Below are 15008 nucleotides of genomic sequence, written 5' to 3'. Positions count from 1 at the left end.
TATTCCATTTCTTCTAATAGATTCCCCGAAATGTTATACACGGTTCCTTTAAAAAAAAGGAGGCTGCTCAGTGGTGGTAACGAGAAGTCATCTGACCATGGTGTAGTTTGTTTATAGCCTAACGTTAGCTTTTTACTTCTGGCGATTGCGTTCACGCTTCAAAAATCATAAAGTGGTGTTCATTTGTGGAGATTATTTGCTGAACAAAACGTGTAAGTAACATAAACGTGTGTTTACCACAGAGCTGATTTCCTGCAATATTCCAAAAACCCAGTGAAAAAATCCCATTGGCTTTCTGTCGAAGGAACCAATGCGATGCTAACTTCCGGGTTGGCCTACTAAAATACATCATCCCTGGGTGGGTCCTGACAACATTTAAGCAGGTGTGCAACAGTTTAAACCCACAACATGTCATTTTCTGTCACTAGGGGTCTCTCAAACAAGACAATAACAAAAGATGGAGTTTGGTGATGTTGTGAAGTAGCTTGGGAACTTGGGAGTTGAACTGCCTCTAAAATCATAGGATGTGACATCCCATCTGTGGCCTCCATCTATGCCAAACGGATCAGCCACAGGGCGCAGATGGTGATTGCTGACCCCTCCCACCCTGCTAGTTCTCTTTTCCATCTCCTTCCTTCTGGAAGGAGATTTCAGAGTCTGAGATGTAGGACATCCCGCCTCAGGAACAGCACGTACCCTGATGCTATTAGGCACCTAAACTCTAATGCATAGGCTCTTTGCAGGGGGAAATTAAGCTCCAGCCAACACGCACGTGCTTTGCTCTAGACACTTTAGGGGAAGTTGCAATCGCACAAGGCTCTTCACAGTATTTTAGCATTTTAGGATTTTATTGGTTTGAATGATTGTATAAATGTATGTGGTTGTCTCCTATGTACACTATGTTTTTTTATATGTGTGTGCTTTTGTCTGTTTTTAATGAGCACTGCACCGAAACAAATTCCAATCAACTGTGGGTTGACATGGCAATAAAAAGTATTGAATTGAATTGAATTGAGTTGTTGTCTTCAACACCATTGCTGTCATTGAAGTCAGCTTCTCCCAGTTCAGTGTTCATCATTCAGGGAGACAAATTATCTGCAGATAAGAGGTCTCGTCCTCTCCAAAAAACAACAGACCCGATGATTAAAACCGGCAAAAACACTGAATGAAGCAGTTTCAGGTTAAAAATCAGTATTTCTCGGATGCTGTTTCTGCTGACACAGGACTTCCCGGAGGGGCTCCGAGCCAAGCTGCCACTAGTGGTTGCTCAGCTTGTTTCTCTGATAAAATCTTTCATCCGGTTAAAACATATAGTTAATTGTTGGACGACCTGCTCTACCTACTGAGCCACAGCCGCCCCGTGAACATGTTTACATGCTTTAATGTTCAAAAAACGCTTTACTTTTCTCATACCGGCTGTGCTGCAGCACCTCTTTTCACCTTTGGTCTGAAACGCTCTGTTTGAGCTCCGTTTCAGGCAGGCAGTGTTTCTGTGGGGGAGAGTATCTCCCTTTGGCGTGGACTTTGGGCTTTGTAACTATGCAGACCTTTTACATGCACAAAAAACTGTATAACACTCTGAAGGAAAGGGGAAAAAGCACAAAAGCATGGTAGGTCCCTTTTAACTTGAAATATTTTCAGAAGCCATTGTAACAGCTGACTTTCTGACTGAGCCACATTTTCCTGCCATGACCAGAAATCATGAGTCATGAGTAGAAAACGATGTAAAGCATGGCTGTGACAGGGCTGAAGAAAAAACTGAGACGAACACCAACAAGGCAAAGAAAGAAAAACATGGGCACAATTTACAAAAGACTACAGTGAATATGAATCGGTTGTTTCAACCAAAGTGTCGCTGCGGCAGACTGGGCTCGCAAGGCCGTCCGGTTGGATGCATTTGAGCCCATAAACCACAGACTTTTAAAACAAAGACGGCGGTCTCGGCCTCAATATTTCCGAGTTGAGTGACTCACCGTGGTCTCCTGTTCAAAGCGCCGGTAGATCTGTTCTTTTTGCTGCTGCAGCTTGTTGCTGAGCTGCTGCTGGGCCCTCTGCTCCTCCTTCTGCAGGAGACGCAGCTCCCTCAGCTCCTGGCGCCTGGAGAGGAGGAAGAGGAAGAGGAGGAGAGGAGAGAGAGACAGGAAGGTGGTGGCAGAGATAAAAGATGTTAACTCGGTTTCTTTTTTAGCATTAAGCAGGTCACAGTGGTGAACACGTATGACCTCTAATTGAGTTCTGAAACTGCGACGTAAAGCACTGAGAAAATGAAGTCAAAAATATTCAGCATTTAGAGGGATTAACTCCACACAGGCAGTCAGGTTGTACACTCAGGTTCCTGGGAAACGTATTTATATGACATTTGCATAAAATTGATGCCCGGTGTGTAATGCAAATGAAGGCAGGTGAATACCTCAGGAATCTCATCTCCTCGTTCTTGGTATCATTGTCAGTGATGATCTTTGATGTAGTCACGCTAACTTCCACTCCATCCACCATGAATTTGCGAGTCTTTTTCAACGTCTTCTTCTGACGCTTGTTGTCCTGGGAAAACAAGAAAGAGAGAGTTTATAGATGTATCTGTAGCTATGCAAGCCTGTAACACAGTTTCTGATATTTCAGTGTGTGGCCTTACCTGTATGGAAACAGATCCAGGCTCTTTTGTTTTGGAGAGAAAGCTTGAGATAGACAGATTGAGGTCTACACTGCTGTTATCTGCGGCTGAGCCGCTCCCCGAGTCTGAATCTCTCTCTTTGTCATCCTTAGCTTTGTCTGGAACCGTCTTCTCATCTTCTGCATTTGTCTTCTCCTTTTCCGTGGGTTTTTCTCCATTCTCCTCTTTTGGGACAACTTTATCTTGCTCTGGTAGCGTCAGTGTCACCTTGAGATTTTTGTACCGGTCCTCCTCCTCCTCTGCTGGTGCGTTTGATTCCTCCACAACAGCAGCCGTCTTTTCCTCCCGAGGAACCTCGATGACCTCCGAAGTCTCTGTGCTGGCCTGTGGATTGACTGGAACCTCGGCTGTGTCCACTTCCTTTTCATCCTGGACTGCGGTCTCCAACTGCTGCGTTTCCTTAGCAGGTGCCTCTGGTTCAGTCTCCGGTTCAGGGGAGGCGACATCTTCTCCTGCTTCTGGAGGCTTTTCCTCCACCGGTTTCTGTTCTATCTCTCTATCCTCAACCGGAGCATCTGAAGTCTCCTCCGTATGCTCCCCAGCTGCAGGGGCAGCGGGCTCCTCAACTAAACTAGTGTCCACCACGTGGTTGGCCACAGGGAGCTCAGCGGGTACGGGCACAGACACAATTGGCTCAGCCTTCTCAGGGACTGATTCCAAGATGGAGGGAGAGAGGGGAATCTTCTCATCCTCTGAGCTGGCGACGCTGACATCTGAGCGGGCGCGTTTGTGGCCCTGAAGAAGTGACAGGTAGAGAAGTTAGGAATGTTGGTTTCGCCTAAAGCTAGAGCACAATCGTCTGAGGGTGCACTGATGGAATGAGCTGAATAGCTTGGTGGATAAATGGCATCTGATCTGCTACAATATTTAAATTATGTTCCTATTATTTAATTCTACAAGACTAGACCTGCATGTGAAAAACAAAAGGGATTCATTGTGAAACAATTGCGGCATAGCGCCATCTCCTGGAAAGTCTGTTCGGTTTCTGTGGTTCAGTGTCACAAGAGTTGACGGAAACTCGTGCTGTCTCCTTTTTTCGGTGGCGATAGAGTAGAGCTAAAAAACTAAAACTGAAATGAATTGAGAATGAACAGCCCACTTAAGAAGTGGGAAATAACTAAAATGATTGTATTCATTATTTTGTATTATTTATAGGGCGGTCAAAGTTAACACGATAATAACACGTTAAAGTGGCAGTAGGCAGAATGTTTTTGGCATCATTGGGCAAAAATTCCATAATAACCTTTCAGCATATTGCAATTCAAGTGTTCTGAGAGAAAACTAGACTTCTGCACCTCCTCATGGCTCTGTTTTCAGACTTTAGAAAATCTAGCTGGAAGACTTTGACCAATCGCAGGTCATTTCAGAGAGAGAGCGTTCCTATTGGCTGTGCTCCGGTCATGTGACTGGAACTTGGCGTTCCTTCAAGAGATTTCCCAGAGATTTCACAATGGCTGCCGTGTCACAAACTTTCTCATTTTACAGCTAAACCGTGCACTACAAGATGATTCTGAAAACATTTGAGGAGCGAAATAGGCATTACAGTAACAGAATATTGATTCATATTTGATCAGCGCTGCGTAGTTTGACCGTTTGGTCGGAGTTCGCGATTGATTGACTGCCGGCTCTCATAGACAGAAGACCTCAGATCAGCTCTGACTGGTTGTTTTCCTCCGGTCTGTGAAATCTTGCAGATGCCGTTAGGAGCACCGGAGGACACAGAGGTTCAGATTACCTGTTTCATGTACTACTGTCAGGATATAGCGACCGTTTTATAAAAATAACTTTTTTTAAATCATATTTGCTCCAATCTTGCCTACTTCAGCTTTAACGCAAATTAATTTTAAGGCCACTAATTTCTTTAACAGATTAAAGCAACTTGCAATTTTTTGGTTGCCTCGGGCTCAGTTTATAAGCTAAAGCAACCATGTCATACTAGCTTGTCGTGAAGGAGGTTAACTAAAGCTCCAAACTGACGCTACATTTGGGGCAATGAAAAACTGACATGGCCATTTTCAAAGGGGTCCCTTGACCTCTGACCTCCAGATCAGTGAATGCAAATGGGTTCTATGGGTACCCACGAGTCTCCCCTTTACAGACATGCCCACTTTATGATAATCACATGCAGTTTGGGGCAAGTCATAGTCAAGTCAGCACACTGACACACTGACAGCTGTTGTTGTCTGTTGGGCTGCAGTTTGCCATGTTATGATTTCAGCATATTGTTTTATGCTAAATGCAGTACCTGTGAAGGTTTCTGGACAATATCTGTCATTGTTTTGTGTTGTTAATTGATTTCCAATAATACATATATACATACATTTGCATAAAGCAGCATATTTGCCCACTCCCATGTTAATAAGAGTATTAAATACTTGAGAAATTAATTTGCGATTAATCACAATTAACTATAGACAATCATGGGATGCCCCGCTCAATGAAAACTATAAAAATGAAAATACCAAACTGCTAGCACTTTTCCCTCAACAATGCAAATTCATTTTGCACACCGGTGTCTGTAAATGTTTACCCACCAGGTGAACTTCTGTGTCTTCCTCCTCTTCCTCCTCTTTGTGGTCTTCGATCTCCTCCCAAACCTCAGCCTTGGCCTCAGCTATGAGCTCCCTCACGGGCCTGCTGTTGGTCACACCGGACACAAACGAATGCTGTGCAAAAGACAAATTAAAGGAACACAATTAGAAATCTGAATTTCTTTTATATATGTTAACACCCAGTACATAGCATATGTTGGTAAACTCAATATGTCACCTGCCGCAATAAAAGCACTTCCACATAGTTGGCAGCAAAGACTGGACACCCCACAGAGAACTAATCCCATAGATTTTGAGATATAAATTGCTCACAGTAGAACAGGCAGTTCTATTTAGGCTATATAAGACACAACAACCAACTTTCCTCACAATAAACACATATATCAATCTAACTTCTTTAATGCAAACAAAGATAAGACTACACACACACTGCATCCACATCTCTTGACAACCTCACCTTCTTCGGCTTAGAAATCTGCTGCACATATTCTATCGCTGGCCTGAGAATATGCAGCTTCTTTGATATCAAAACCTTCATCGGTGGCAGGCCGCTGTTTTGTATTTTCACGCCCATCGAGTCTTCCTCCGTGCAGAACAATCCCTTGCTATTTCCTCGGTGTGTGTTTATGAATGTGTCCTTACTGCTTCTCTGTAACTAAGTGGCTCTGCCTTGGTGAGCACCTTAAACCCTTAAAAAGAAAAGCCTGCGATGCTGACGTCAGCGTAGGTACAAAGGGGATGAGTGCCAGGACATGCGGTCAAGTACCTGACAGACGTGAGACCGAGCAGGTAAACAGATGTCATTTAAGAATCTGCTGCTTATGCTCTGAATGGCAGCTGGTACATGGGTGTGGGATGGGGAATGAGGATTATGTCGCTGGGTAGCTACCGATATGTCAGAGCTACTGAAGTATGGGTTTACTATGCCTACTCAGACTGCTAACGTGCCTCCTAGTCTCGCGATACCAGACAACTGGAGATCTCCACCTACTGAATGTCTGGTGATTACTAATTCAAAGTTTGTTGCAAGAACAGCAGGAGAACGGCTGCTAACAGACCTAAGCTGTAGAGTCTGATTGCAGCCGCGGGGAGTGGACGTTCCTGTAGAGCTTGACAGGAACGCCCACATAGATCATTGGTTTACGTAGAACAGGAACGCCCAGTCGTTGATGACTTTTTTTTGCCCGGTAACTTTATTGTTCCGTTCGTGTCAAATCAGTGGCTATGCATTTGTTTCTAAGTACGATTTAACTCACTTTCTGTCCAATTCTTAAATCATTTTACCATTATATGTGACTTTGATGAAACAAGCGGGGCAAACTATAGCTAACTAATTGCTAAGTGTTACATTAATATAGGTACTTTGAACCAATTTGATCTTAACAAAGCTAGCTAGCTTGTTAGCTTAACAAAGCTAGCTTACTATAGAAAGCAATTCAACCTCCATCGATGCTATTAATGTTATGATGCTGGTAGCGAAACGTTAATTCTCTTTTAGCTACATAGAACGATTTTAAAAGGAAGGAGCTGCATCTGATACTGGAGACAAATCTCAGGTATGGCTGCACTTTTTGATCTCTGACCTCCAGATATGTGAATGTAAATGGGTTCTATGGGTACCCACGAGTCTGCCCTTTACAGACATGCCCGCTTTATGATAATCACATGCAGTTTGGGGCGAGTCATAGTCAAGTCGCAAAGATCCGACCCTCCCTCACACCCCCTGCTGCCGAGAAACTCATCCATGCCTTCATCTCCGCCCGCCTTTACTACTGCAACTCTCTCCTCTACGGCATCAGCACCACCTCCATCAACAAACTCCAACTGGTCCAGAACGCAGCTGCCCGACTCCTCACTCACACCAAATCCTGGCATCACATCACCCCAGTCCTCAAAGACCTCCACTGGCTCCCTGTCTCCCACCGGATCACCTTCAAAATCCTGACCCTCACCTACAAAGCCCTCCGCCAACTTGCTCCCCCCTACCTCTCTGACCTCCTCTCCCCCTACCAACCCCAACGGTCCCTCAGATCCACCTCAGCTGGTCTACTTTCCACCCCCAAGTCCAACCTCCGCAGCTTTGGGGACAGATCATTCTCCAGGGCAGCTCCCAAGCTTTGGAACTCCCTCCCAAAACTCATTAGACAGTCTGACTCCCTCACCCTTTTCCAGTCCCGCCTCAAGACCCATCTTTTCTCCTCTGCCTACTCATAGCCCCCCCCCCCCCCCCTTACCCATTTGTCTGTGTGTATGTATGAGAGTGCGCCTGTGTGTGTCGTTTGTCTGCTGTTCGTCTTACACCGTTTCCCCCCATAGTGTAAAGCGTCTTTGAGTCCTTGAAAAGCGCTATATAAGTTGAATTTATTATTATTATTATTAAGTCAGCACACTGACAGCTGTTGTTGCCTGTTGGGCTGCAGTTCGCCATGTATATATATTTACATAAAGCAGCATATTTGTCCACTCCCATGTTGATAAGAGTATTTAATACTTCACAAATCTCCCTTTAAGGTACATTTTGAACAGATAAAAAATGTGGGATTAATTTCTGATCAATCGTGTTTAAATATTTAAATCGATTGTGAGCTCTAATAATTATATATTTTCATTCAGTTAATCTCATTTCATTTATTGAAGTGCCTTGTTGAAGTTTACGTTTGGGCCACCAAAAATGTATTCTGGCCACCACGTTCAGGGGCTTGGTAGCCCGTGGGGCCAGTGCATAAAAATATTAGCGTCTATCCCTGACCTGAGTGAAAACATTTGCGTGAATGTTGAGAGTGGTGAGAAAGGTACCTGTAGCAGTTGCGTCGGAGTCCATCTGTTGTCCACGTGCTTGTCCAGACACCGCTTTAAGAAATCACTGAATTCTGGGGACCTAAAGGGTGGAAGTGGTGAAAAAAATAGACTTGAATATAGTCTTGTACAATTAAAAAGCGTATTGCTCTTCTAGGTCAAGGATCTAGGATTCCAAAGAGTCATGGAAACTGACTGACATAAAGACAAACATCAGTGGAGTTATGCAAAACTCGATACACCGGCCATTCAAACCGGTGATCATCGCCATTGTTCCTGACAGGATCATAAGAGCTCCACGCTGTGACTCACCAGCGTGACGGCTGCATCAGGGTCGGAGGATCCGCCTTGGCTATTTTCAGCAGGACTCTCATTGGGTTCATCTCGTGATTGGGCGGCTCAATCTGTGCCAGCTCTATCAAGGTGACCCCGAGGGACCAGATATCAGCCTTGTAGTCGTATGGACGGTCCTTGGACGTCTCGCACATCACCACCTCTGGAGCCATCCTGGAAGGAAAGACATTGATAGGAGATATGGAGTTCCTGGATGTTTATTCTGTGTTGTGCAAGAAAGGCAAAACTGAACTAGTTTGATTTCTTTCATCAAGAATGGCAAAAAGAGTTTTTACTGACTATGAAAAACATGTTTCATTTTACATTGCACTCACCAGTAAGGTGTTCCAATGAAAGAGTCTCTCCTCTGCAGGGTTTTGGTGTTTTTGGCAGACACACCAAAGTCAGCTGGAAGACATGTGACAAACAAAAAACATTTGCCGGAGGAACACCACTGTCATCATTTATTTTCCAAATGTAGCCACACATACCAAGTACAAAAATGAAAAACTGTGCGCTTGAGCAGCACAATCGCTAATCTCTTCAATGCATGAGATTAACACAAAATAACACAGCCAGCCCAAGAAACCATATCAGCGGTAGACTGGGACTGAAACTCAGCCTGGGACTTTGAGATGGAGGAAAGTGGAACGTTTTTTGGCAGTTTTCACCCCAGCTGCCACCCCTGTTTTTGACAATCTCATAGATTGTTGGTCAACCCCTTGAGAAACTCTATGAATCAGCCTATCATAATAACATCTTAAGGCTAGCTAACAACATCGTCTCTAACCCCAATCATGTTTTGAACAGTGAATATCAACTGTTACCATCGAATCGGAGATACAGGGTTCCACGATTTAATAAGGTTAGACTGAAGCACTCTTTTTTGCATCAGTCAATCCTTAAACTTAATATGGAGCCTAATCCCAGATCAAATGTGCGTTAAAGGGCCCTGAATATTGTCTTCTGTGATTGTAATGTTTAAATGTTTGTATCCTTGTTTATTGTCTTTGTCCTTTCTGTGATGTTGCAAACGGAGCTGCTGTTATGCAAAACAAATTTCAGACCTGTCTGACAATAAAGTATAAAGTAAGTATAGAGTGCTACAGGACGGAGTCCTAAAACCTGGAAATGAGTTAGCATTTTAGCACTTCCGGTTCCCTCGTCTGGAAGTCAATGGGATTTTTCAATGAGGTTTTAGTTAGATGCCTGAAATAAGGTCTGTAATTAACATAACCTTAAGAGATTTTAACGTTTTGTTTGATGACATAAAATACATCCATAAATACCCCACTCGTGAATTTTGAAGCTTTAACGTGTCTTAAAAAAGGCGGTTGCTAACAAGTGGCTAAATGAGACTATTAAACGTCATCACGCCGACTCGTCCGCCTTTACAGCCTCGTTGTGTATACTCGCGCTGATGCGACCGTGGTGTAGCTTGTTTATAGCCTAACGTTAGCTTTTTACTTCTGGCGATTGCATTCACACTTCAAAAATCATAAAAGTGGTGTTCATTTGCTTTTTGTCGAGGGAACCATGGCGATGCTAACTTCCTGGTTGGCCTACAAAAATACGTCATCCCTGGAGCACTCTACCAATAAACAAATTAAGAAACGAAACTCCGATGTCTGAGTGCAAGTGAATGCAGCTGCCGCTCCGTTTTCTACCTGCCCCCCCACAGCTTTCTGTGTGGCTGAGACCAAAAGAGGCAAACGACTGTTGATGACCTTTTTCCTGCTAAATGTGCGTGTAGAGTTGCCAACTTCCATTAGTAGAAATACAGAACAGCTGCAGATGGATAGTTGTGGGTTGTTTGTTTAGTAATACTAAGTGGTTTGATTGTGTGTGTCAGATTTCAACAAAAACGAGGAACAGTACAAACTGGGAGGGGCCACTCATATCCCTCAATATTGAAAGTATTAGATTGGCCCAGTCTGACAGGAAGCGCTCCGCTCTGCGCTGTCTGCGGCTGCGAGAGCCGGACTGGGCCATGCCGGGAATGTACATTTAAACTTGTTAAAACTCAATAAAGATCTTTATTTACAAAAAAAAATAAAGACCGGTCCACCGCGAAAATTCCCGAGCTACCCTATAGCCAATCCATAAGGTGCTATAACTAGGAATGCACCGATACCGATACCAGTATCGGGTCCAATACTGTGCTCATGTAATCGTACTCGTACTCGCAAAACGGCTCCGATACAACGGCACCGACACAACTTTACGGTGGTGCGCCCGACCTCGCTGGGCCGGGATCCCACCTCAGTTCGCCACAGGGTTTTGCTTGCACCCTCTGACTCGCGCGTGCATTAGACTCCTTGGTCCGTGTTTGAAGACGGGTCGGGTGGGTATCCGACATCGCCGCAGACCCCTGGTGCCTTTTACGTGGGCCGAGCCCCGATCTGGCGGCACGACGCGGTTGGGGGCGCACTGAGGACAGTCCGCCCCGGTCGACATTCGACCAGGGGCAAGGGTCTGTCCCCGGCGGGGAGAGAGGGCACAACGAGCCCTTTGTCCACGTTGCGGCGAGGTCCGGGCGGGGAGTGCTGTAAAGCTGTGGCAGCGAGCAACCTTCGCCCAGAGCCTTTCAAAGTCGACCTAAAGCCTGTCGTGGCGCACCGCCTCGTGTGTGGGATTCCCCAGCCAACCGTGTGTCGCTCACACCCTCCAGCTAGCTGTTATCGAGGGTCTTTTGGCACAGAGAAGTACTCGTATCGGTACTCGGTATCGGCGAGTACCCAAATGTAAGTACTTGTACTTGTACTTGATCTGAAAAGAAGTGGTATCGGTGCATAACATATGTTATAACATTGAATATATAAATTTGCATGACGGCATCCTGCCTCGTCTGTGTGGCGTGTGAGTAACGGCTCAGCAGGCACAGGCACCTCTGTGTGTGTTACATCACTGGACAAAATGCTTGTTGTGTGTTCTTTCACTGAGCTTGTTTTATCCACCAGCAGTGACTCACAACTCACTGATTAAGCTACGTAACTGCATCTGCTTTGGATACATGTTTGTTTACACACTGAGTGGTAGGTCCAAACTATTGCTATTGTGCATAACGGTCACTGATTCATATGATGTCTGCGATGGCCACGCAACAGTAAGACTGTACAGTATAAGTCACAGTGAATTTCTTTTACAGGCGCATTCCTCTGATTTCACACATCAAGTTCAGTATACTGAATCTATACAGCCTGGGAGAACAGTTGTACAATGTCTTATATTATGTTCCTTTTGACAGTACAAAGGCTCAGAATGTCCAACGGGGTTCTTAAATTCAAGAAAGACTGACACTTTCTTCTATCCATTCAAATACAGACATGTGTCCTTTGTTAAAAAACCAGGGGAAATATAGACAAAAAATGAAAAATCCGTTTAACACCTCAGGGCTCAACAGTAAGGATTGCGTGCTTGCCCGAGGCAAGTTAAATGCCAAGTCAGGCTAGTAAATCTAGCAACTCAATTGCCCAATCAGGCAAGTAGGAAAAAATAATAAAACACATTGTTTTTTTCCGGAGCTGATGATGGAAGTTATGGAGGACGGAACCTGCCAAAATCAAAAATAAATCAATAAATCAATAAATGACTCGATAAATAAATAAATCATTAAAGATAGCCATTAATTAATTGATAAAATGAGACATAAATTTATATTTCTGTCTTAATTGCTTCTTTATTTATGCATCTTTGTATTTATACCCTTATTTATTTACTCTTCTGTTGTATGTATGTATGTATTTATTTATTTCCCAAAAGTTTTGGGAAATAAATAAGGGGTGAAATGCAAAGGGAAAATAAATATAAAATAAATGCAAAAATAAATAAATACATTTAAAAATGAATAAAAATAAATACATAAATAAATAAAAGGGAAAACTAAACACAAGAGTAAATAAATAAGGAAATTAATACAAAGATAAATTAATAAAGAAGCAAATTAAAACATAAATATAAATTTATGTTAAGTTTTATCAATTAATTAATGGCTACATTTATTTTTTATATTAATTTTTGCTACATTTAATGACATTTATTTATTTACCGAGTCATTTATTTACTTATTGATTTATTTATTTTATTTTGGCAGGTTCCATTTCCATAGGGAAGTTGTTAAGGACTAAGCTATCTCACTTCCAGAAGGCATCTCTGTTGAGAGATGCACGTGCAATACCGATCGGGCGCTCACGAGAAAATGTCGGCGGGTAAAGACAATGTTTAGGGGCTGAAGCGCAAGTGAGCATTTCAATTATCCTGGAAACTGGAGTTTAGTTGGGTGGTGTAAGAGGATGTAGGCGAAACTCCAGATTAATTTACTTAATTAAAGATTAAACATGAAAATTAACTTTGGTCTTTGTTGTTATTTGATAACCACTAATTAATGAAACAATTAGTATAGGGCCAAGTAAAAATGTACTTTGGGCAAGTAGATTTCTGACCCACTTGTCTGGTCAAAAACATTAATGTCGAACCCTGCCCCTGGTCTAATGAAAGATGCTATTACATTATGGGAAATAAGGGATCCAGTGGTAAGGTATAGACCTGTGCTTGAGACAAGAAGTCAGGATACAGTATCTCAGGCTCTGCTGTTTCGATACTGATGTCTGGTTTTAAAATGACATTTCTACTTAATATTCTATCATGTATTATTACTGGTGGGAAGAACTATACAAACAAAACAGAAATTTGACATGAAAGCTGCCATATTTACTTGACATTTTCAGTTTACTACAACTTGGGCGTCATTCTGGAAATCTTAGAGCGAAAAAAGTCACCACATTTGTTCTTACAACTGTTTCACATTCATGGAGTGTAATGTCATGAGAAGGATCATGTGAACTTGTAAGCTTCTTGCATTTAACAGAGAGTGTGGCAAATGCCAAAGTTGTTTTTCTGATCCATACGATACCGCATGATACCTCGACTCTACACCGTGTTTCTGGTAGAGAGACCTGTGTGTAAATGATGAAAACCAACACCCAACTTAGGTAACTGAACCTAACCGTGTATTTGGCCTGCATGTATGAAAGCGGCTATAAATGGACGGTATCACTAGCTGTACAGCACATTCCTGTGCCATTTCCAGCAGTTAAATCATGAGAAAACACAAGATAAATACATGAAGACTATGGCGTAAGGCACAGAGCCTACATTGCTAGACTGTGAACTCATTTTTAGTTTTTCCCCTAGAAAAGTAAAAGAAAAAAAAAATGCATAACTTAACCAGGAAAATGTACTTGCAAGACAATTCACCTTAGATCTTAACATTCTACTATATCCTGTATATGTATAGACCCTTATTGTGTCGATGTCATGATTACATCACAGTGTAAGCTGGAGGCACAACGAAGAAAAGACCGGAGGCTAACACTAGCAGTGGGCTAAAGTTGGACATATAAAATGTCATCTTGCTGTGTTGTTGGGTGACAGAATTGAGTATATCGCATACATTTGAGATGACAAACTGTGATTCGAGGCTCTAGCGAGCTACAATATTGGCAAAATATTTCAGAGATGGGGAGTAAATGTTGCTAATATTTAGCCTGCTGCTACGGTTAGCAGCAGGCTAAACTATTAGCAGCCATTTCTCTCCATCTCTCAAACGCTTCGCCGATATTGTTCGACTCTCTTTTTGACTGACTTTACAGAAGGATAGTTAACTATAGGCATCCAAAGATTTATATGCCCTCAATTTTTCTTTAGAGCGCTGCCCTTGCCCACCAGTGTTACTTTGCTGGATCCGAACTAACCCTTTAAAACACCAAAGTCACGCAATAACACAAACAAACTAACCGATCGAGGCAGCGGTAGACCAGCAACTCCCATGTTCTGTGAGGTCAAATTACAGTTATTTTCAAAGGAGTCTGGTGGCTTTGAGGAGAGCATAGATAACAGCTTCAGTTCCCCATCGGAAAGGGCTGTCTGACGTTAAGGTAAAACTGTGAAAATATTCTAAATATAGTGTACTCTTAAACTGATATCGATTTTTTTTAGGTGATTAAAAGGCGTTTTGCTGCTGGCCCCGTTCACAGCGGTACATTGCTTTGCTCCCATGCTGGTGCACCTGTCAGCTTCTCTGAACTGTGGGCGTGCCGACCACCGTTTACTGTAGGTAATACACTGACTGTGGATAAGCACCGCATACAACCCCATTTAAAAAAAAATCCCAACTACCGCTTTAACAGCTGGATTTAACTGTGCCCTTACCCAGCTTGACGTCACCGTCCAGCGTGAGGAGGATGTTGCCGGCCTTCAGGTCTCTGTGGATGATTTTGTTGTCGTGGAGGTAGACGAGGGCCTGCAAAGTCTGCTTACACACCACCCGGATCTGGGGCTCTGTCAGGGCTCTCTCCAGTTCTACAGGGGATCACGCAAACACATGCTTAGAATGCCTGACTGTGGATAAGTGGGTTAAGTTACATTCATTGTATTGATGATTGAAGAATGTTAATGTCTAGGTGGTCTACAGAGGTCTTTAGATGTCTGATATTGGCCTTTTTTCACTTTGCTGTTTAGTGGCTGCTTTGTGAACGGTTTCCTTTTTGACTTTACAACCTGTATGCAAAGTGGAAATGCTGACTCACCTAGCATGACTGCATCCACAGCCCCTCCTGCACAGAACTCAATGAGGATCTGCCGACAAGGGGAAAAAG

The 15008-nt window shown here is 43.2% G+C and overlaps 1 protein-coding gene across 1 annotated transcript in view; it reads right to left on the bottom strand.

Moving 5' to 3' along the window:
* Positions 1-15008, bottom strand: part of slkb (STE20-like kinase b) — a 33521-nt gene that overhangs the window by 9785 nt on the left and 8728 nt on the right. The window contains exons 3-11 of the mRNA XM_037763944.1: positions 14940-14988; positions 14563-14712; positions 8688-8760; positions 8332-8526; positions 8020-8101; positions 5206-5337; positions 2633-3406; positions 2411-2541; positions 1974-2097 (exon numbers count right to left, since the gene is read on the bottom strand). Of these exons, the coding sequence (XP_037619872.1) occupies positions 1974-2097; positions 2411-2541; positions 2633-3406; positions 5206-5337; positions 8020-8101; positions 8332-8526; positions 8688-8760; positions 14563-14712; positions 14940-14988 (1710 nt within the window). The remainder of the gene's footprint in view (positions 1-1973; positions 2098-2410; positions 2542-2632; positions 3407-5205; positions 5338-8019; positions 8102-8331; positions 8527-8687; positions 8761-14562; positions 14713-14939; positions 14989-15008) is intronic.

The sequence above is a fragment of the Sebastes umbrosus genome, chromosome 3 (assembly GCF_015220745.1).
Source record: "Sebastes umbrosus isolate fSebUmb1 chromosome 3, fSebUmb1.pri, whole genome shotgun sequence".
NCBI classification, from domain to species: Eukaryota; Metazoa; Chordata; class Actinopteri; order Perciformes; family Sebastidae; genus Sebastes; species Sebastes umbrosus.
Note: the sequence above shows the minus strand (reverse complement) of the source record. Positions and strands in the feature narration are given on the sequence as shown.